Below are 23,550 nucleotides of genomic sequence, written 5' to 3' on the forward strand. Positions count from 1 at the left end.
TATGCACTTTTCATTTTATGTGTTATTTTAAAAGGATGCAAAGTAATAGCCTATTTTAATTGGTGTGTTTTGAATTTTGTTTTTAGATAAAAATGGCATGCAATCACAGCTCAAATGTGAATTATGAGCCGCTTTTCAGTGAGTTTTTAACTCGAGCGATTCATTGAAAAGATTCGGCTCAAAAGAACGGTTCATTCACGAATCATACATACATCGCTGCAAAAACCAATCAGCCACACCTGGGGATGATGGATTAATTAAAACACTACCAGCTGGTGACATAGCCAAAGTCCTTCCCAATATCACAAGCGCTAAGCCTACATACTTTTGATGAGAGCAGATCACCTCTTCCTCAAACTGTTCTGTTATACATCTTAAGAGACTTTTGAAAAATGTTATCATTAGATGTTGAACCGCACAAGAGATAGAGAAAATGCGTTATATTGACAATCAGCAGTGCACAGAATAACTCGGTATTTCGTGTGCTGGCAGCTCTTATGTTTCCTTCCACAGCTCTCTTCCATGAAATTGATTGTCCCTTTCTTCGATGGGGACGATGCAATCGACCTTATTGTTTGTATAATCACGGCAAAGACCATACGTCTGGCGTGACTACGACAGGTAAATAAAAATCATCATTCATTGCTATTTTACATTAAGGTTAGGAAACTACACGCATTTCAATCATTTTCAATGGCATATTTCAATTGGGCTTTAATAACTATTTGAGTTGTAAGTCATTTAATAGCTATGCCACATTAATGTAACTGAGCCATCACGTCAAAGAACTGCTGAATAATTGATTGATTCATAATCCGAAAGAACCGATTCACTGATATGAATTGGATTACTAGATCTTACTACACCTTCTACTAAACTACCTGCATATTTCCAAAAAGTGTTTTATGCCAATACATGACCTCAGTTTTCGCTGACATTTTGATTAAATGAGCTATTTCTCTAGTTTACCCACTCTTACCTAAATATTCTAAAAAGTAATTTTCCAACACGTGTGAGTGACACATAGCTAATAGGGGCAAAAACATCTGTATAGTAATTGTGCCCTTTAGAGCATTGTTTTGGGGATTTTTTTTTGTTTGTTTGTAAAACTGTTTCTCTGCTTCACATTTAGAACTTGGAGATCCTGAAGTCACTTCTGCCAATGGAGCCTCTCACAACAATGAGGACAGTTATGCTTGCCTCGAGGAATTGGAGAGGATCAACAAAGAAATAGAGGCAGTAAAGTGTGAGGTGGAGAAAGAACAAAAAAGACTGTCTCGCTATCAGACATCGCAGTCCCTCGTGCAGACAGATGCAGGTCTTTGCTCTGAGAAATATTTGAGAACCACCAACAGTAAGGCTAAAGACCAGAATGGAAACCATTTGAGATACAAAAAACCTGCTTCCACAACCAGTGGTCTTAAGTATGTGGTTGATCGTGCCAGACCCAAGACGGATTTGGAATATGACCCTTGTTCCAATTTCTCAGCAGACTTATTATCTAGCTGCTCAGTAGACTGTAAGCTAAAGTCAACTGATAAAGCGAATACTGAACATAGCCTGAAGAATAACCGAACAGGAAAAAATGTTCAGCCTCTTTCCTGTCATTTTGATGACTCTGACGATGAAGGTACTTTGGTCATTGACATTCCACCTTCAGCAAAAGATCGGGTAAAATGTAGGACCAAACAGAGTACTCCACATTTACATGAGGGGAATTATGCTGTTAATAATGATCTTCTTGCAAATGACCAAACAAAACCCAGGCAGCACAAGGAAAAGTTGTCTTCTGATGGACTTCAAAGTCATGAAATTAAAAATGGACAGGGTGACCAAGAGAATAAAAGGACCTCAGCAAAACCTGTGATGATTCCACAAGAACAAGAGTCTTCTGAAGGGGAACTTATCATTGATGTGTCACCTCTTGAAGATGGACATAAGCTTTCAAAGCAGTGTGGAACTACAACCAAGGAACTACCCACATTATGCCCTATTAGCGATGCCCCAGCTGAAGATGGTAAAGAGGCTAATGAAGGGTCCTTAAATAAACCGGTAATGACTGGAAAGCACTCCGTAAAAGAAACCAAGCCTTTTCTGGAGGATCTAACAGAAGTATCTGAATCCGTGTCTGAAGCAGTTAACTCTACAAATCTCAATATGGAAGCATTTGTTATACAAAAAGAGGAAAAAGCTCACAACATGGAAAACGTCCTGCATGACATTTCGGCATGTCTAGACAATCTGAGAAGTGAGAGTGAGAGGATCAAATGCAATCAAGATGTTAAGATGCTTCCTGTCAGTTATGTTTATGGAGACGAATATATTTCCTCACAGTCTCCTGCGTTTGATGTACAAGACGCAACTTCTGAGGCAGAACCGCAAATTGATATCTCAAGTTATACTCAAAAGTCAGAAGTTATTCCTTCTAACAAGATTTCGCAAGAGCAAGCACTTCAGCAGTACTTTGCCATGGTCTCATCTCAGTCCTTTCCTTCATCCTTACCTAAGGTAGAAGAGCACAGCTGTGGTCCACACTCTCAAAACCTGGCTGAAACATCTTGGCCAACTATTCCAAAAAGTCCTATTGAACCATTTGTTCAGAATATGCCCGCATATGTTTCAGGGATTGACACCGGAACTGTTTTTGCACCAACAATTAGTCAACTAAACCTAAGAACAACTGTTGCGCAAAAATTACCAACATCAGTTGCATCATTCCCTGTTCCCTGTGCCATACCTGCTCCTTCACAGACCTGTGCATCTGCAGGAAGTAATAAGGAAGCCATTGTGATTGACTCCAGTTCTGATGAGGAGCTTAAGTACTCGGACTTAGATCTTTCAGATTCTGACCCAATGGAAGAGTGCTACAGAATCTTCATGGAAGCCAACCAAAATGAAGGTCCTGTAGTTCAGTTTGATCCACCTGTAAGTATTCATATATTATGTAATTTTCTCTTATTTAGGTGGCCACACTACCATTCAGAAGTTTGGAGTTATTTATTCATTTGTTTGTTTGAGCAAAAATGTTGTAAATATAGTAATTTTGTGAAATATAATTACAAATTAGCTCTTCTATTTGAATACATTTTGAATGCATTCAGAAATAATATACTGATTTGATGCTCAAGAAGCATTTCTTATTAGAATAAATGTTGCTTAATTTAATATTGCTTTATATTGATCGGCACTGGTTTTTACTGATTGATCAAGTTGAATCGGTGTTTGTTGGGTCGTGGAATGTCTAAGAAGTGGCGTAATGTAGTCAGTTAGCTGTGGGTGCAGTTTGAATTGGGCTTATAATAAGTGTCTTTATTGTCATTTTAGTCAATTGGCCGTATTCTTGCTAAATATATTAATTTAATTACAAAAAAAATTTCTACACTGACCACAAATTTGAGCGGTAATGTCATATTTTCAGGAAGAAATATTAGAGGCCCAGGAAACTGAGAAGTCTAATTCAGTCGCTGTGTTGAAGAAAAGGGTGGCACATGTGGCAAAGTTTGAGGTATGAGATGATTCATTCTGTTGTAATATTAAAAGTAAATTGTTTTTCTTTAAAAAATGAAGGACATGTTTTTTTCAACATTAATATTCTGTCAGTATTTATTTGCTCTCAAAAGTGGTTCCAAAACAGTATGATGATGATGTTGTTGTTGTTGTTTTTTGGTTGAACAAATACTGACAGAAATTTATTTCTGAGTATAACAAAGCTGTTTCTGACTTCACCTTTATTCAACAGCCAGCCAGTAAAAGCAAAGCACAGATTATTGTCCCTCTACGAGAAGGAGGCTCCCAGTTGACCTTTCCCTCCAGAACTCAGTTATGCCAAAGAAGAGCAGCTATTTTGACTGCTGCTGTGAAAGGGTGTCAGCCCCAGGCCATAAGCAGTGCACCAAAGAAGATTTATTCACCCAATGTCATTCATTCAACTACTGTGCAAAACTGTAAGCAGCATATACAGTTCCTTATCTTATCAGATCAATTTAGGGAATTGTCATTTACTTCTATTTTATTTCTTTTATTTTTTTTAAGCCTGTGTTGGTATTTTTCCGGTTGCTGCTACTGTACAGCTGGGGACTAACTTGCACTTCATCGTACCTGAAGGAAATAGTTCTTTACCTCTGACACTGATTCCTACCACAATCCCCATCCAACGGCCACCTCAGCCTCCTCCATCTGTTCAGCTTTCACAAACTCTACATCCTCCACAACCAGCCAACTACACACCAGCTAAGGTTTACCTCGCTCTACTAATCTGTCAGTGTTGTTTTCTCTTGAGACCCTTTTCTACAAGCCAGGTTTTGTATATTGTAACATGGATTTGGTAGTAATTTCTTTGTTTTGTGGTGTTGAGAAAGATATGGATATTTTTGTGCATTGTATAGGCTATGGGTGTCAAACGAAAAGCAAAAGTACGCCAAGAGGTTGGGGTAAAGGTGCCACATGATGTTCGTCAACGCTACGTGAACCTCTTTGTGGAGGAGTTCCTGAAATCATCTGTGACAGTGCAAGATGCGTTTGAGAAGGTCTGTGTGTAAGAGATAATGCATTATTTAAAGCCCTGATGTGTGTTTTTCTAATACATCTATTTCAATGCTCTAGGCTCTGGCAGAAGAAAAAACTGTTTATGACCGCAGTATCAATAAGCTCAAGTACCTAAGCATAGCTGTCAATGCACTCAAGAGACTTAAAAACCAAAACATCTTGCCTGCCAAAGGTATGTTTGTTATATTTATGCATGTGCTTTTGTTCAAATTACTGCAGCCATTTTTGTTTACTGCACTGTACACTCCTATCAGGTCACCCTCCTTATATGTACTTACAGCTCCCAGTGAGAGAGATCAGCATGTGTCTAGAGGCAATGTACCACTAAATACTCAAGCACTTCAGGGACCCGGTAAGAGCTGGCTCTCATTTCAGGGTCAAACTAGAGTGCTCACTTGTGTCGCTATAACTTTTTTTGTTTTTTTTTGGGATGGAGTTTTATTAAAATGCACAGTAGGCTGTTTATATGTAGTAGTAATTAAAAATAGATTTAAAAAAAATCATTTTTCTTAACCCCTGCTAAGGTGCTTTAGGGAGTTTCTCTCTCTCTCTGTGTGTGTGTGTGTAATTTATTTGTATACCGACACACATTGGGACTATATACATGTGTACACTACTATTCAAAAATGTGGATATTTATTTAAAGAAATGGCTTGTGCTCAAGTCTGCATTTATTTGATCAAAAATGCAGTAAAAAGAGTAATATTGTGAAATTATAACTATTTCAAACAACCATTTTCTATTTAAATACATTTTATAGTGTAATTTATTCCTTTGATGGCAGAGCTGGGTTTTGCAGCCATTACTCCAGTCTCAAGTGTCACATGATGCTTCAGAAATCATTTCAATATGCCGATTTGCTGCTCCGGTAGCATTTCTTGTTATTGTGAATGTTGAAACATGGTTTCCACAACTAAATACATTTTTCTTCAGGGTTCTTTGATGAACAAAGTTTAAAAGAACATAATTTAATCGAATTTATAAGTCTTTACTGTCACTTTTGACCAATTAAATGAATTCATGCTATCAATCTATTGCTATTATGTGTGCCCTATTTTTTTTTTTCTTACCATTTCATGTCATCTTTATTTTAGATTTATTAATTTAATGAATTGAAGTGTCTTGTTTTACTGATGCAGGTGATTTGACACTTTATGAGCAACTGAAGGAACATGTTCTATCTGAGGACATGTTGCGAGTAAACAACTTCCCTCGTGAAAATAAAGATAAAGCTGATTTTGCCATCCAGTATGGAGATACCAAGAAGGGCATAAGTGACTGTGAGTGCAGTGGTTCACACTCGATCATGTTTGAGTTGTAGCTTTCAAGTCACCCATATGATTTTATTTCACTGTTAAAATCATTAAGGCAAAACAATATTTAACTTGAATATAATCGAAGCTATTAGGGTTTGGAGCCTTTTAAATGATTAGGAATTCTCTGGTTACAGCTTTGAAGAGAATCTGCTGTCGATGTGGAGCAACGTTTTCTGTTGACAAAAGTGGAAAGCACGCCCGCAGAGAGGAGTGTAACTACCATTATGGAAAAGTCCTAGAGAATCGAGGTAAGAGGCTTAGAATGTCTTTAAAAATGAAATTTATTTCTAGCATTATCCATTGTCTACTCTGTATGTGTTCTCTCACAGTGCCGGGAGGTGTTGAGACGCGCTACAGTTGTTGTGAGAATGCAGTTGGGTCACCTGGATGCCAAGTGTTCAATGTATTTTGATTTGAGCTGGAATTATACTCATACACTCAGGCTTTGCTGAAAACATTTCACCTGCTTTGTCTCCACTCCTTTATGCCATGATTTCTCCTTGAACTGGGTTTTCAATTGTGATATTGTAGCTTTTTACCAAGCCAATAACCTAATATTCCATTTTCAGTCACTACAGTTGAAACGTTCACTATGTTCTAATGTACATGTTTACAGCTTCATGTCCATGATGCAATAAGTCTTCAGGGCTTTGTGAACAGTCTTCCTCAATCATCAGTGGCCAAAGCATGTCCAGGAGTCTTTGCTGTTGACACACAAATAGTAAGGCTTAGATTAAACATAATTAGGATTAAAAATAATATTAATGTGATTTTATTCATTTAAATTTGTGTTTGGCCAGTGTTACACGACTCAAGGTCTGGAACTAGCAAGAGTGACTGTGGTCAACAGCAGTTTGCAAGTTATCTTTGACTCTTTTGTCAAGCCTGATAAGGATGTCATTGACTATAATACCAGGTGGGATTGTTTTAATTGAATATTTGAATCCATTTCAGAAGAGCGAATTGTAATTATATGTTGTGAATCTCAACTTTTTATCCTGCTCAGGTTCTCAGGCATCAGCGAGGATGACGTGAAGGGTACCAACTCATCTTTGTGTGATGTACAAGCAGCGCTTTTGAGCTTTATTAATGCAGACACGATTCTGATTGGCCATGGCTTGGAGAATGACTTAACTGCTCTCAAAGTGAGTTCTAGTGGAATGCTCTCAAGGTTTTTGAGCAATTTGTAGCTTGGGTTCCGATGTAAACCTTTTCAACTTGGCATTGGCTTTTAGACTCAAGTTTGTGGTTTTGATTAGAAGCACTTAAGAATTGCATTTTGGTTGTTCTGCCATCTTTAGATTATTCACAGCACTGTGATTGACACCTCCGTGGTGTTTCCTCATCGTCTGGGTCTGCCACACAAAAGAGAACTTAACAGTCTGACTGCAGACTATCTCCGGAGAATTATCCAAGAGAGCGGTATGTTAGCCTGTTAATCGCATTCGTAAGAAATGACCATGAACAAACCTCACTGAATCAGAAGCTGTAGCTTCTCTGGGTGGATGAATTATTTTTTTTATTTTTTTTTCATGGCACATTTTCCATACACTCCGAGGTAAGGTAGGGGCAATGTACACAGATGCATTTAACTCTTCCATGAAATTGCTGTCTGAGTAACTAAGTCCAAAGTGAAGGGAAACGGGTCTATTGAGCACACCTACCACCATGACTTGCATACACTAAACAACTCATGCTTGTTTCTCAATAAGAAAACAAACAAAACATTTTTCATTTGCCACAGTGGTGGGTCATGACACACGCGAGGATGCCACGGCATGCATGGAGCTCATGCTTTGGAGGGTGAAAGAAGACTCCAAAGTGAAAAGATGGTGACCTTCAATAAAACATTCATTTTTCTTTGTTCATTCAAGGCATGAATAAGTGCATTTGGTGTTTTTGCTTGCGTACAAATCCACTGTGTGGAGTGTTGGGTATTTAGTTAGGTTACTATAAATGGGTGAATGATGTTGTATTTGGTCATACATATTTTTTTTGTTTGGTTTTACACTATTATATTTGTCATTTTTTTTGTGGGGGCTTATATAATACACTGTGGGAGTAAATCTTTGAATTCTGGAAAAAGGGAATGAAATAAATGGCAATAAAAAGAAAAATCTGTGTCATGTGAGTTCTTGAATCATATATCCACAAGTGTTGATTGGCATCCAGGTTTATGCAATTGTGTAATGCGCTTGTTAATAAAGAATAACAATTTGGTCCCTCAGTAAATTCTCTTTGCCACCTTGAAGAATTCTCAGTTACTTAAAGTGTAGACAGACGGCCGGGAAGTAAGAAAACACACAGTCAAATGTATCCTCAATACTTCAATTTATTCATAGAAATACAGATATTATATAGGCATATGTCGAGGGGAGTTTCATCCTCTTAACCAATGAGGATATGAATAACATACACGTAGGATCTTTGGCCAAGAACATGTGTTTATATAAAATGGCCACATGTACAGAAAAACATGGACATATTAGGAATAGACTTTTGCGAAGAATGCTGAACTGTCTTCATGGTTTCATCACGAACTCCTTTACCCTTGTAGTCCTAACATTCATGTCCTTATTGGGGCCTTTAAACCAAGAGAAGCTAATGTATACATTTAAGCATGCATACTTCGCATATAAGACATATTTAAAACATAATATCAAGAGAGAGAGATGGATACAGAAGGAGGGATTCCGAGAGAATGCGTTGTATATATAAGAATGAGAGAGAGGGAGAAAAAGGAGGGGTAAGGCATGTCTGGAATCAACAGAAAGACAGAGAGTGTTTTCTAACAGCGCTAATAAGAGTCTGCTGCTTAGCACCACCTATTAAATCTTATTCATTAGATGAGAACAGAAGTGATTCGTAAGGGACTTTTTACTACTTTTCTTTAAAAAAAGTATTTTTAAAAGGTTGTCATTTTATGCAGAGTCATTCATACTTTTTCCCAAATTCCTTTCCAACTGTGGTGCTTTCAGTATCCAGATCAGCCCAGCATAGCAACATACTTGTATGATTACAATTTTACTTCCATCAGAATGGTGTAAAAGTTTTGGCACTGGCTGTGTGAACCCACACATGGACATGATTCGAAAAGGCTAATTGGCCCTGAAAAGTGATTGTCTCACTTGTACTCCTCGTGGCCAATAATCTATAATCTGCCAAGTGTCTTCTTTAAAAAGAGGCCAAACTTAAGTCTGTGCGCCAAATCATTTTAAAAGCACAGTTTAAGTTGGAAATTTAATTTTCATTTTAAAGCATTTCGATTATAAAGATCATTTCAGATCATTTGCCAGCTGTAGGTAATCACAATTTAGTAGTTAATCTAATTCGTGATGCAAATAATAATTTCATACCTGAAGGGCTTCTAGGTCTGGCCTTAGTCTCTACTATGTGTTGACCGCTGAGAGTCTGACCCAAAATCAGAATCCCTTTCATTCTGATGGGACTGAATCCTGAAAAGAACTGAATCCGGGACAAGACTACTGCTCTGAATTGACTTTTAAATGGCTCCTGGTGGAGTTTTACCTGCTGCTTGACTCTTTCCACTCTTTTGACAGGTGTTTGAGGGCCGTGGTGCAGTGAAAAGCCAGTGTGAGGGCTGGTGAAACAGTGGGCTGACATGCCCGGGAGCAGTGCCAGGGTGCTGTTGGTGCTGCCCGTTTGGGCTCATGCTGTACAAGCCCAACTGGCTGCTGGGAATGCCTCAGCGACAGCCCTGGACTACTGTACCAACATCCAGACGAACACACTGCTCTTGGCACAGAGAGAAAGAAACCAGATGCTCCCCCTTCCAGCCGGTAATGTGGGAAAATCTGTTTGCATGGAGATTAATGATTAGTTTACAGAATATTTTGAAAGACATATAATCAATATAATATCTGTGTGATTGGATTTCTTTTATTTCAGCCCCATATACAAATGTATTATATGTACGTTATGTAAAAAATATATGAAACCTATTAGAAATTGGAACAATTTCATGTTTCATCTTTTATAATTACTTACATAATATCATGTATTTGAAAAAGTATTATAAGTATATAAACACATTTTTTGCATGTACAGTACGTTGCATATACATTTTATATCTATCTATACAGTTAGGTCCATAGATATATGGACACAGGCACAATTTTTTATTATTTTAGCTGCTGAGCAATACATATTCAAGTTACTGTTATATAATTAATATCGTCTTAAAGTGCACACTCTGAGGGTATTCTCATCACAATCAGAGAAAAGTTTAAGGTATTACAGCTATGTACCTCCCCCTTGTTCAAGGCATCATAAGTAATTGGACAATTTACTCAAAAGTTGTTTCATGGACAGGCGTGGGCTAGTCTTTCGTTATTTCTACATAAACTAAGCAGGTAAAAGTTCTGGAGCTGATTCTAAGTGTGCCATTTGAATTTGAAAGCTGTTGCTGTGAAACCACCTCATGCTGTCAAAGGATCTCTCCATGCAAGTGAAACAGACAATAGTTAGGCATCAGAAACAAAACATATCTATTAGAGAGATAGCAGGAACATTAAGAGTGGCCATATTAACAGTTTGGTACATTCTGAGAAAAAAAGGACGCACTGGTGAGCCCAGCAACATAAAAAGGCCTGGATGTCCACAGAGGACAACAGCGGTGGATGATCGGAGGGTCCTCTCCATGGTAAAGAAAAACCCTATCACGACATCCAGCCAAGAGAAGAACACTCTCCAGGAGGTAGGTGTGTCACTGTCTACAATCAGTGACAGAAGTCTACAATCAAGAGAAGACTTCATGAGAGCAAATCGCAAAGAAGTCCAGATTAGACTTTGCCAAAAAAAAAAAATTTCTAAAAACTATTATAAAATGGAAAATGTACTGGTAATTTTCTTTCTGTAAAAAATCAATATGGAACATTCCTCATTTTTAATACAGTACATTGGGCCCAATTTTTATGGATACAATTTTTTTAAAAACATTTCAGGGCAGTATATATACTTTTCATTATGGGGCTTCCAACCAAAACTACATTTGTGTTTTAAAAGACATGTCAAATATGTTAGGATGTTACATTTATTTGAAAATATCCATTACCTGTATTATATCAGGCTAAAGAGCAGTTTACAGTAGCAAAGCAGATATTAAGACTGTATATATATATTTTTTTTCTTCAATTTATTTGACCAGGTCTTCCCTCAAAACAGAATTAATGACTTGTTACCCAGTGTCTTAATTGTAAGACAAATGACCATGTGTTTCTATGCTAATTTACTGAAGACAGGAATTCATTTGGGCTAATTGAATGGCGTTGGAACAATCATTCAATCTAAAGTGTGTTGTGTTCCTTGAAAACTCACCAAAGGTTAATTAGTTTGACCTTAGAATCAATCAAATGAAACGGAAAGAAAAACCAACCTTATAACCTTTTGGTTATGTTCCTATTCACATGATGCAACTCAAAAACGTGGCAAGATGTATTTTAGATGACCAGTTTTGATCCAGTGTTCTGTATGAGAAAACATTTCAGACGAAAATTTCAAATATGTGCAGACTCCTTGACTGTTAACTTTCAGCACAAAGCAACAAAATCAAGCCAAAATGATTTATTTCCAATTTACAGGCCATTGGCCCCCAAACCAGACACTGAAACATCAGCAAATTGGTATAGCAATTTCAAACATTCCTTATTTGCTAGCATGCAGCCTGCTGAGTGCATAGGAGATAAACCGGTGTCATAAAGTTAATTGCATTACTTAAAACTGTTGGCCTGGAGTTATCAGCTGGATGAGCACATTTATGATGGATGTCGTCTTTGGACATAATTCCAACATGGTTGTTGTGACTAATATAATAATGTTTCTTTGATTCTCACTAGTGTAAATATGTAGATTGCCCTCATATTCAAATAAATACATGACATTTTGCTATCATTATAATGTTGAATAATTAGAGATAGTGGTAAAAAAATTAATTGAAATCATTAGTGTGCACTTTCAGGATCATAAATAGGATTTTAGAACAAAAAAGGTGCTGCCGCCACCTATTGTTCTATTGCAAAATAATTACATTTCCTACAAACACACACACACACGTGTATATATATGTATATGAGATTGTGCTGCTTAGAACTTGATTTCTTTTTTTATTGTATTTATTATTATTTATTTAGAAATCAATTATGTGACATCCAATTAAAACAGATTGTTGATAATAGACAAATAAAAATAAACATTACAATATAACATTCTAAGAAAGAAAAATAATTATCTTCAAACCCCCCCCCCCATGTTTGAATTTCTCTATTAAATGTCAGTTTCACTTTGTTTCTGTTAATAATAAGCATTACGGACTTCATTAGTAACACCATTTCATTACAAGATCACATGCCTTATAAACCAATCAAATTAAAGCCTTGAATCACTTTTGAGTTGTGGGAGTTGTGTTTGCAGTTGTGTTTGTGCTCACTTTGGATGGCCAGGTAATCACAGAGGAGAGCGAGGACATCTCGATGGCACTGGGTCTCCTCTTGTGTGTATATTTTGCGTTTGGAATCCAGTATCTTACAGGACTGAAAAAGACACTGATCTTTTTGGACTGTGTTGTTTTGAAATTGAAGGATGCAGCTGAACTTCCTGTCACTGTAAAAAGGGTGTACAACTCAATCTGTGAGTAGACTTGAGGAGTCAATATTCTCTCTTTCTCTCTTTCTTTCAGTTTTAGTTCCAGTTTCTATATTGTTTTTGAAATCCTGAAGGACTTACAAAAGACTTCAAAGCATAACAGTTTGCAAGTGGTTGTATTAAAAGCAATTGTGCAATTTCACTCACTCATTAATCTAATGTTAAAAAGTCTAGATTTTCCAAAATAATTATCTTCAAACCCCCCCCCCCATGTTTGATTTTCTCTATTAAATGTCAGTTTCACTTTGTTTCTGTTAATAATAAGCATTACGGACTTCATTAGTAACACCATTTCATTACAAGATCACATGCCTTATAAACCAATCAAATTAAAGCCTTGATGTCATTGAATCACTTTTGAGTTGTGGGAGTTGTGTTTGCAGTTATCATAAAACGTGAATGAGCAGTAGCATAAACAGAATACTTCCTATTGCAAAAATGGCTGTGACCTCTAATAAAACAGCAGTTTTTTCATCATAAACTCTGAAATTAATATTTAATGGAAAACACCTTGAAGATTAGAGTTAATTAAGCGTAAGCATCTTCTGTCTCTGACATCAATCCAGAAAAAAGAAAGAAAGAAAGAAAAAAACCTCTTGTCTCCTTTCCAGTGTACTGCTGCATTGTTTTTTTGGGCTAACCTTGGAGGCTCCCCTAAGGAGAAGGGCTCTGTGTATACTCTAATTCGTTGCCATGGCATCCTGACACCCTGAATGATAGCATCATTCAAAAAATTGCAATCAACACACAGTCAGATAGTTCAAGTATAGTGACTACACAAACAATACCCTCCTTAAAACCACCCTGTCTAGAGAGGCCAGCTTGCCAAGGACTTGTGTATAATCCCTCTTCCCAGTGAGCGTTCCCTGTCGCGCCTCCAGATTGTCAGGATTCCCATTGAGCTACACCCCAGGTCTTATCCGACACGTGGGATCACGCTATGGATGGGTGTGGCCTGTGTGGTCATCAATAGATGAAATATTTCTGAATCCAACAAATGTATCCAACCTGTGGAACGGACAGCGTTTTTGGACCCCAAACTCATTCGAAAAATATCATGTTGCTCTTGCATGTTTTATGACACTTATGAAAACATGTACTAACTTCCCTAAACCTAACCAATAATGTTAACAAAAGCAAATGTGAGATAAATATACAAACCATGCCGGGACTGTGTTCAGGTTTCAACTCGTACCCAAGCAATGCTGTACCGGGTGAGCTAATGAGCAAGTTTACTAGAAAAGCTGGTTATGTGATGCAGATGTCATAATGTATTTGTCTAGAAATCATGCACAATGGTAAAAGCGTTTTGAGGTCATAATAACATTGTAAAAGGAATTGTGCTAAAGTAATCTTTACTAATCGATAACCTGTAATAATAATTTATGTGAAAAGGAACAAAAAGTCATTGATGTTTTGCTGTGTCTAGTGTTCATTTCAACTGGAACCTGAAATGAATTGTAGGTATAGGAATATGTTTGGAGTTTTGCAAAAATGTTGCTTTTTTGACAGCCGATGCCAATTTGACGATAATTTTCTGTATCTAAATAAAGATGAGCAAAATTAAAAGTCCACTAGTAAGTTAATCAACCTGTTCAGCAGTCCTGTCTCCATACAATCCCAGGTTAAAAATGTACACTTCCATAATGTACTTAAGTACAAAATTAGTGCTAAAATAGAGCACTTTAAGTACATTATTGAAGTGTACTTTTTTTTTTAACCTGGGATGATTCCGTGTCTTTTCGTGCCCCAGCTCTGTTTGTTTTCTCATCCCCGACGTCAACAGGGATCTCTCTTCACTTGGCTTGCTGTGGCTCCCTAATGCCCTCAGATCCAACCATCTGACAGGGGTGAAGTGAGGGAGCCTGGGAAATATTGATGTTGAGACAACTTGGGTGGAGAACGTGAAGGTAGAAGAGAGCGAGACGATGGAATGGAGGAAAAAGGGAGAAGGGAGGTGGAAGCGGGGGTCTTCCTGTAGACAGGCACTCCTCTAAGCAGCTTTTCCTCTGGAGGCAGGGTTGCATGAGGTCACAGAGGGATTACACTTTTGGCAAACAGGAGGGTTGCAACTTTACAGATCTTCTTTATGCACCAAGAGCTTGTAACACTCCAAAGAGAAAGGAAAAATTTAAATCGCATCATATGACCCCTTTAAATGTGCTGTATGTAGGATTGACACCGAGTGGTTGAACTAGGTATTGGAGTCCAAATTCAAAATATTGGAGAGGGTTTTTTTTCCCTGGCCCCTCCTCCTCAGACTTGACGCACAAGCAGGTTGCCAGATTGACGACACCGACAGGAACGAGCGTACTTGACGATGACTGGCAGTGGGCGGGTTTCACAAACCAAAACAGAGACCGACATTCCAGCCGGAACTCACATTTTCAAAGGAGAATAACTGACTGTAGCATTGTTTTTCAGATAAACAAGTATGTTAACTTAGCATGTTTCTTAAATATCTGCAAACATATTGTGGTATTTTTATGCTTTAGTAGAATCAAAAACGTACGTACAGCACCTTTAAAGTCATCTGTCTGCATTATTTTAACCTGTTTTTTAATAACAGCATTTAAGAGTAATTCCTTTCAGTGTGATTACCTATCAGTGCATCTGAAACAAGCAAATCACGCCAAAAGTATAAGCGGTAGTTATTTTTTAATTCTCATTGTACATTTGTGTTTTTGTAAAATGTTCAAATATTTGTAGTTTTTGCCTGAAATCTTTGTAATGTTGTAATTAACTTAATAGCTGGTTGGTTTGGTCGATGGCTTATAACTCCCTACAGGAAAAATACTTAAAAAAAACAGTCAAGGCCACTGAAAAAGTGGGTGGCACTGCGCACTCTATAAGACCCTATATCAACCTTTTACAGTTCATTATACCGACTTTTTCTCTTTGCATTTGTGATATTCATTTTTCAAATGGAATTTAGACCCTAACTAAACCTCATGACAGAATGACTCGTAATAAATCAATCAAACCTCTGGCTGTATACATGGATGTAGGGGAGGAAATCCATACAGATTGCCTGCCTCCACCAGCATTATGGAGCAAGTCTGAGAGGGAGAGATGCCATCCAAGGAGATCCATAGCTCTGGGGCTAACAGTGATGAATGGAGCTCTTAATGTCGGCAAACACTTTATCTCTGCTTCATCTGTTTTCATTAGGCAGGACCAACCTTTGGCTTGGACGCTCCCAGGACTGCTGAAGGCAAAACTAGGTGGAGAGAGCTTCGCTTTTTTAGGCACAGGCAACCTCTCTTTTGGATGCCAAGTGTTAGAGTCATGATCCTGCATGAACTCATAGCTCTCCGGCCACTCCTAGCCACCAAGTGGCACTAGAGCATAAAAGATAATGGGTTGAGCAGGAGCTTAATTAACAAGCAGAGAAGCTCCACTTAAAATACAACATACCACTAGACTGCATGCTGGGCATCTACATGAAGAAAAATAAATGATGATACTATGAAAGCAAAAAATACAAGTATAAAATAAGGATACTGTGTGGGGCCAAGAAACTGTCTACCATTTTTAATGGCTCTATTTCTAGCCTGCATTTCATTTATAAACTGGCCTTAAATGCAGAATTTTTCATCCAAATCCTCTCAATGGGCAAGTTAGAGGAGAACAAACTTAAGAAGAATGATCTCTTTGCAGTTCAAGGTTGACCTATCAAAGTAACGCTGCTACTTTTTCCATTTAAAATGTGTAAGGTCAGCCGCATTCGAAAACTTTTGTGTACCTGACGCGATTGATCTTAACATGCCACGCTTTTATCCTTGTCCCTTATCTGCTATCCTTGCATGAATGAAGGAGGGAGAGCATTGTACATATATGATGGACAACATTCAAATTATTGATCAGATCCTACTGGCTGGACAAAAAGAGGACTGCAGTTTCGCTGAATGCATCTATCGTTAAAGGATAAAATATTTTAGGACCTCAAGTTCAAGCTTTGCACGTGTTTTCTCATGACATGCTAAGCAGAATTGGTTTATTTAGACCAATATATTGACTAGGCTTATTAATCACCCAATATTTGGCCATGTTGAGCTTATGGGCATCAGCTGATTGGTGTTTGGTTACTAAACCAAACACATGCTACTGTAAGTTACTCTTTTAGCAGCCAATTAAAGTTTTCCTACATTCTAAATTCTTAAAATAAATCCATCTTTCCAGTAACTAAGCAAAGTGCTCATTAAAAGATAAATCCGTTACCGCCAATGTTACAGTTTATCTGTTTTGAACATGAATTAAACTGTATTTGGATCAAAAAGGATTTATTCAGAGCTCGACAACATTATGGGCAGTAAATGTTTTCCATTTTAGAGCATTGGATAGAATTGCGTTCTTGTTTAGAAAAGTGCAATTTTTACAGCACTGTGCAAAAGCGCTGTTGAAAAGTTAGCCTGGCCCTTTGGTGTCCAGGGTGGATTTTGAACTCAGCTGTCCGCATTACACATGCCATACGATCCGTCAAAACAGAGCAGTCTGCTGTTTGGCAAATACCTACAGGAAAAAGGCTTCGAATTTGTGTTTTCAACCATTGTAGCAGACAAAAACAAAAAACAAAACAACAATAAAGAAAAAAATTACTTAAGTAGCATTGAGGCTGTTTGACGAGGCAGTCAAATAATTGGCATCAAGAACGTTTTCTATTGGGTGTAAGTGCTTTTGTTTGAAACATTTCAAAATTTTAAGTGCAATTAAAACTAAAAAAAATCAAAAGGGGAACACAGAATTATGGTACCATGTTTGCCCACATATGGAAAGCCATGCTTCCAAAGATCCTACTCAAAATAATGGCTGCCTCCACATTGCACTTGAGAGCCATTTTCCAATGGGGTTCTCATAATAGCTTGTTAGTACAGGATATATATTTTATATATATATTTGTATTTTACATTTCAAAGGCTCTTTCAAATTTAAAAGTAATAATAATAATAATAATAATAAAAAAACAACTAGAAGAACAAAAATTTAAGACACAGAAGGCCACCGAGATACCATTGTTTTTCCATGATCTCACTTACCACAGTCCAGCTACCTCTGTATCACTTTAACATTAACCAACAGAATGTACATTCATTCAAGTCATTTTTTAACAGTTTTTTTTTTTTACACACAAAATTACAAAAAAGCTCCAAAAAGCACCATTGAATCGGCCTTGGTGACAGAATAATTGGGTCTTTCCCAAAACCTGTCACCTCATACATCTTGTTAAACATACAGGTGAGCATTATATGCATTAGCTACGCACAGGGCGCTTGACTGGTCATTTATATCTCATGCCTACTGGATACGGCCAGCCCACCTCGGTCAGCTATGGCACAATCTGTAGCGACCAAAAGTATGGTGAAGACATCAAAGGGTTGACGACCACTGCGGTAGTGGTAATGATTGCTTTTGCCATTAGCGTGCCCTGAATGGCTTGTATTAAAAAATGCCATCAGCTGCGCCTCGCAGGTGTTGTAAAGGGCCTTATGCTTGTTGCTGAGGCAAGATTAAATTTTGCAGATGGTCTCACTATTCAGCAAAACCAGTCACCGCCAACAGGCGTGGGGGGAGAAGAGAAAAGAAAGACTACAAAACTATGTACAGCTTAATAAATTAACAAGTGCGTGGTCTGAGGCTTTGCTTTGGAAACAAGACTCGATAGATAGCAATCCGTTTCATTGGTTTTTGTCGTGCCATATACTGTATACCCCAAGATACTGAGCCCCTAAATGACTTTAAAAAAACATTGCAACACATAGCGAACATGCTTTCGGATTCCTGACAAAATGCACAAAAAAAGCTTAGCGCTTGCGAGCTAATATGTTCTTTGTTTCCTTTTGCCCATCAAAACGAATACAAAACTCGTAATAGATAAAGCACTGTTATTGGATTCCGGGTCATTCACAATTTGTAGAGGAAAACAACTGTTGCAAGACCTCTTAAAAAGAGCAACGATTGGATTGCGATAGAACAGAAATCGAAATGCCTTGAGCGTGAATAGCTTTTCCTCTGATAAATGGAAGTTTTACTATCATTACTACTTTTTTAGGGCAGCATTTTAGCCTGCCTGTGGAACAGTTGGCTTCGATGATACAGGAAAGGAGGAGAAGAAGAAGGGACGAGGATGGTCAAATGGTCTTAGCTCTCTCTGTCAATCCCAGGTATGCCAGGAAGGAGTGTTTGAGTGACGTGGGAGAGGGCGGCGACTGCGAGGACGAGTTGAACCAGAATGCCGAGAAGGGCGGCGAGGAGTTTGAGGGCGAGGGGCTGTGGAATGTGAAGCGGCGGGCCGTAAAGAGCGTGGTGAGGGGGATGAGGTGAGCCAGGTCACAGTTCCTGTACTGATCCAAGTAGCGAGCCGCCAGTGTGGAGAACGTGCCGTTGGCCGAGAGGTAGCGCGTGGTTGGGGTGCCGTCTTGCCGCTTGCTGGTGATCGACAGGGCGACGGACTGCAAGGCTTGAGAGGCGGACAGGTTCATGAGCGGACTGGTGCTCCCGCTGTCCCCGCTCCCGCTGCTGCTCCCACCTCGCTCCAAAAGGCCCGGGTGTGGCGTACCTGGCCGAGCCTCACCTTCCTCGGCGCTCCCCTCCCCGCCTTGGTGCTTTTTAACATGGCGGCTGTAGACGAACGGGTGAGTGGTGGTGAACGGGCACTGGGCGCAACCGAAGGTCTGTCTCGGTGCGTGCTTGAGCCGCTTGTGGAGGTTGAGATTGTCCTTGCGTTTGCAGCTGTAGCTGCAGCGGTCGCAGTGGAAAGGCCGCTCGCCGGTGTGCACACGCACATGCTCGATGAGCTTGTTGGCTGTTTTGGAGAGGTAGCCGCATTGCTCGCACTTGTAGTGGTTGCCCAGGCGGTGAGCGCGTGTGTGCCTTTCCAGCTCTGCCTGATTGGACCACACGGCTTGGCAGATGCGGCAGCGATACTCCATCTTGTAGTGCGTCTTCAGGTGGCCTTCCATGGCGGCTGGCCTGTTGGTGGAGTAGATGCAGAGAGGGCACCTGGTCAAAAAGGGGAGTAGGGTGTAGGACACAGAGGTGGAAGACATTTAATAATGCACTTCGCCAATGAGAAAACACACTCTGTTCTCTTAAATGGAATGAAGAACACACAAAGAATGGACAAAGGGAAGGGATGAAGGAGGCGTTTAGTGTGTCTTACCCTCTGTCGTGTTTATAAGCTACAGTCTGTGTGTATGTATACACTGCTACATGTGAGAGAGGGTGTGTGTGCGTATGGCTGTGTGGTTGCGGACAGGTTGGAACGGGAATCAGATGAAGGTAAATGAATAAATGAGTGGCACTTACATTTAAATAGCACCTTTCATCTGCTCAGGGCCCCAAAGCGCTTCACAAACCCTGCAGAACAGAATGACCTCAGAAAGCACACTGTGAAGGGCGCCTCTCTACCTCAACACTGAACTAGAGCGCTGTGAAACTATCTCTCTCTCGCCCTGACTAAAAAAAAAGAGCAAGAGTCCCATCAGCTGACAGTAAGCTCTAAATGTATTTGGTCATTGTTGGGTTTTGTGCTCTTGTGTTCTGAATCTGTATTGTGCAAAGACTCTGAAGTTTGTCTAATATGACCAAAAATCAGTTCATAATTTGGAAACATTTAGTAAAAACCCGTAGCAGACAGTGCACCCAGTCCTGTTTTTCAGTAAAAATATCTAAACATACCTAAAACAAAATATATTTTACTTGAGAAGCAATATAGCACTAAATTCTAAGAAAATTTTAAAGTTAATTTTTGGCATTCCACTGGCAATTTTTTTTCTTGTTTTAAGCATAAATCTAAAACACTTTTCTACAAAGTTTATGAATGCATCTAGCAGGTTAATTTTTAAAAAAAATAGTAAATATATATTTTTTAAATTATAAAATAAATAACACTGACCAAATGTGTGCCAGCAGAAAGTATGACATCATACAACATATTCCACTGGTACACCTCAATTACAGATCAACCTGGTAATAGTTGGCTTAAAACATGAAGGCTTTACCATCAGATGAATACAGAGAAAAGGGAAGTTAAAGCATAATTGTTTGTGAAAAAAAAAAAAGAAACTGCTTGTGATCAAAAGCAAACCATTTCATCCGAGAAACATGAGTCATGTTGAAGACTGTCTTCATACTTAAAATATAGGTATTTATACATAAAAATATACAGTCCAGTTCCAAACTATGACACCTTGTATGGAATATTCATAAGCAGACATTAATCCAGCCAACTGGAACCCTGCTGTGGGAGAAAGATCCCGTGAAAAAAAAACATGCAGTGATTTGTAAGCAGTCAGCTGCTATACATATACTGTAACATTAATGCCGACCACACACACACTTAAACCTCAGAGTCATCGAACCATTACAGATTCAAAATGTAAGAACACATAGTCAAAACAGCAGTTGTTTAAGATACTGATCAACAAACACTCTATTTGCTCAAATACTGTGAATACAAAATAATCAATGGAGGATTTTTTATTTCATTGTTTTTCCTGTGTCTTTTATATAACACCTAACAAATAAAAAGAGAATAAACCATAGATCACATGTTGAGTCCCTTTCAAATAAGTTCCCATCTGATACATTTTGAAATAAAAGGCAGAAAATAGAAGGCCTGCCTTTATTCACAGTCATCTTAAAATCATTATTATTTAAAGGCGTATCATCTTTTTAAACTTTTAATGGAAAATTTGGAATAGAAAATTCTCAAATGACACTTCTTGTTCTGCTTTTTATCATAAATGCTAAACAAGACCCCAAGTAAAGTACTGTCTGTCCCTCCAAATTAGTTAAATATTGCTGCTGATCTAAGTTTATTTTCCTCCTTTACCTGTGTTAATGCCTAAGCGCTCTAATGAGTGATAACTACAAACTATCAAATGTGTCTAGCATGGGAAAGCATAGCCATAAATGACAAGATGAAAGTGTTTGGAAATCGAGTGTGTATTTGCCTTCAGATGAGTATTCAGTGTGTTTAAATGTGTTGTTGTATCTGTGGTGGCGGTTATGACAGGCTGAGAAAGAACAGTGTGAACTGTAGCCTAATGGTATTGGCAGTGGAGCTGCTCAACAGATGGACAAGTGCTGACTGGCTTGTTGTGATTTCTTCAGATATATTTTTACATGCGGGCACAGACCTTTTGCAGTAATGACTACCACAGGCTTTCCAAAGGAAGGGTCTAGTTCCTGAAAGTGCCTGTGATTTGTGTTCACCTGCAGAATTAGTGTCCCTGACTGTCAATAATACTTGGAAAATGGACTTATGGGGAGCCCTTCTTCCTTAAACATTGATGAGGAAAGAAGGAAAAGGTTTTTATTATTTCTTTTGTAAATCAAAATGTGATTCAATAAATTGAAGGTTTAAAGAAGTTTTTAGCAATGTACTTACCAAGTTGTTCTAAACTCGTATAACATTATTTTCCATGGAACGTAAAAATATCATTGAAATTCTTATCTTTGCAATTACAATGAATAGAACTGTAAATTCTTAAAAAGATTCAAAAAGTATGAAAAATAACAATAAAAATGTCGTGCTATATTCTTCTATAGTCTTCTAAAGCTAAGTAAGGAACAGACCAAATCTTTCCCTTCAAAAAGCTGTTAACTTGAGAACTGTTACAACCAAATCATGAATCATTCTGATCAGTTTTGTGAAGCAGATAAACCGATTCCTTGACAATATTTAAACTTTCAAAAGCTAGGGCATCTATCATGATTTCCAAAGAATAATCACTAACATTATGGTCTATTCCTCACAAATAATAACATATTATTCAAAAGACTAGGAATATACGTTGTATGGACTACTTTCAAGTTTTTGCATTCTTTTTGAAGCTTGAAAGTGTCCATTTATGAGTTTCTTTCTTCTGTTGAACACAAAATAATATATTTTGAAGAATTCTGGTAAGCAAACAATTGATGGCAGCCATTGACTTCCATAGTATGGAAAAAATGCTATGGAAGTCAATGGCCACCATAAACTGTTTGGTTACCAACATTCTTCAATTGGGCTGGGTATTGAGTTTGATACGTTTTGTTCCTTTGTGCTTTTTTTGTTCCTTTGTGCAGTGGCTCAGGAGATGAGACTTTGAGTCTGTATAAACCTCGACGAGCTGAAAAAAGTTTTTTTAATTGAAAAAAAGTATTGTTCAACTGGTACCGGTATTGAAGTCAAGGTATTGGTATCGATATTGAAAATTTTTGAACCATACCCCCCCCCTATTCTTTAAAATATATTATTTTGTGCTCAACACTCACACAGGTTTGGGACAACTTGAGGGTGAGTAAATGATGGAAAAAATTAGATTTTCGGGTGAACTATCTCTTTAACTGGTGAACTTGTTCTTTAAAAACATATTAGCCGTAAAGTGAGGTTATAAGTAGTAAATTCAAATCTCTGACTCAGTAGTAGAGTTGTGTGCTCATATGTGTTTCAGGCACATTCAGGAACTCTCTGTCTATAACATGCTTCTACTGTATGCAGCTCCACAGAGAGGTTACCCTGAAGCACTGCTCGATGAACTTAGCTCATTTCTGAAACATCGACCAGTGCTCCTGGATAGACTCTGTTTAAGGCTACGTTTACACGACAACAATGTAGTCAAAAACTGAAAAGTTTTTCACTTGCGTTTTTAAAAAGTTTCACGTATACACGACAACATTTTCAAAACGATTCACGTTTACACATATCCGCGAAAACAGCCAAAAACGCTGTATTACGTATGCCAGGCCAGTAGTTGGCGCTGTCACTTTGTTAGTAAACAGTACCTGTAGGGAAGTGACGATTAGCTCTTTGAGGGCAGGAGCATAGATATGTATATATATCTATGGGCGGGAGTTCTGTCACTAAAATCACCACACCGACTGTTGCTCTACTCCTCATTCATAGCGAAAGCAGCTTGCGCACAGACGTATACAAACAAGTAATACGGCGAAAGCAGCGAGTAATTTTGTCTGGACGGACGATGAGGTTGGATTGTTACTACAAGTAACTTTGGCTTTAAAATCGACACGTAGCCTACTGCGC

The 23,550-nt window shown here is 38.3% G+C and overlaps 2 protein-coding genes across 6 annotated transcripts in view; one reads left to right on the forward strand and one right to left on the reverse strand.

Annotated features, from left to right (window-relative positions):
• The first annotated feature begins 278 nt into the window (after positions 1–278).
• On the forward strand, positions 279–7,852 carry LOC107550606 (RNA exonuclease 1 homolog). Its single transcript, XM_016231925.1, has 16 exons — positions 279–621; positions 1,133–2,925; positions 3,419–3,505; positions 3,740–3,944; positions 4,033–4,235; positions 4,386–4,526; positions 4,603–4,717; positions 4,826–4,897; positions 5,685–5,825; positions 5,996–6,109; positions 6,191–6,264; positions 6,478–6,582; positions 6,662–6,777; positions 6,868–7,006; positions 7,163–7,283; positions 7,606–7,852. Exons 1-16 carry the CDS (start codon positions 498–500, stop codon positions 7,695–7,697), a joined length of 3,642 nt encoding a protein of 1,213 aa, XP_016087411.1. The 5' UTR covers positions 279–497; the 3' UTR covers positions 7,698–7,852.
• A 7,987-nt stretch (positions 7,853–15,839) lies between these two features.
• Positions 15,840–23,550, reverse strand: part of znf827 (zinc finger protein 827) — an 88,181-nt gene continuing 80,470 nt past the window's right edge. For 3 of the 5 annotated variants that reach the window (XM_016231944.1, XM_016231952.1, XM_016231935.1), the window contains one exon: positions 15,840–19,520. In XM_016231944.1, coding sequence (XP_016087430.1) covers positions 18,650–19,520 — 871 coding nt within the window. In that variant the 3' untranslated portion in view covers positions 15,840–18,649. Of the gene's footprint in view, positions 19,521–19,826; positions 19,878–23,550 lie in introns of all 5 variants that reach the window. The other 2 variants (XM_016231968.1, XM_016231960.1) reach the window with 2 other exon arrangements.

Source organism: Sinocyclocheilus grahami, unplaced genomic scaffold, assembly GCF_001515645.1.
Source record: "Sinocyclocheilus grahami isolate Dianchi unplaced genomic scaffold, SAMN03320097.WGS_v1.1 scaffold17.1, whole genome shotgun sequence".
NCBI lineage: Eukaryota > Metazoa > Chordata > Actinopteri > Cypriniformes > Cyprinidae > Sinocyclocheilus > Sinocyclocheilus grahami.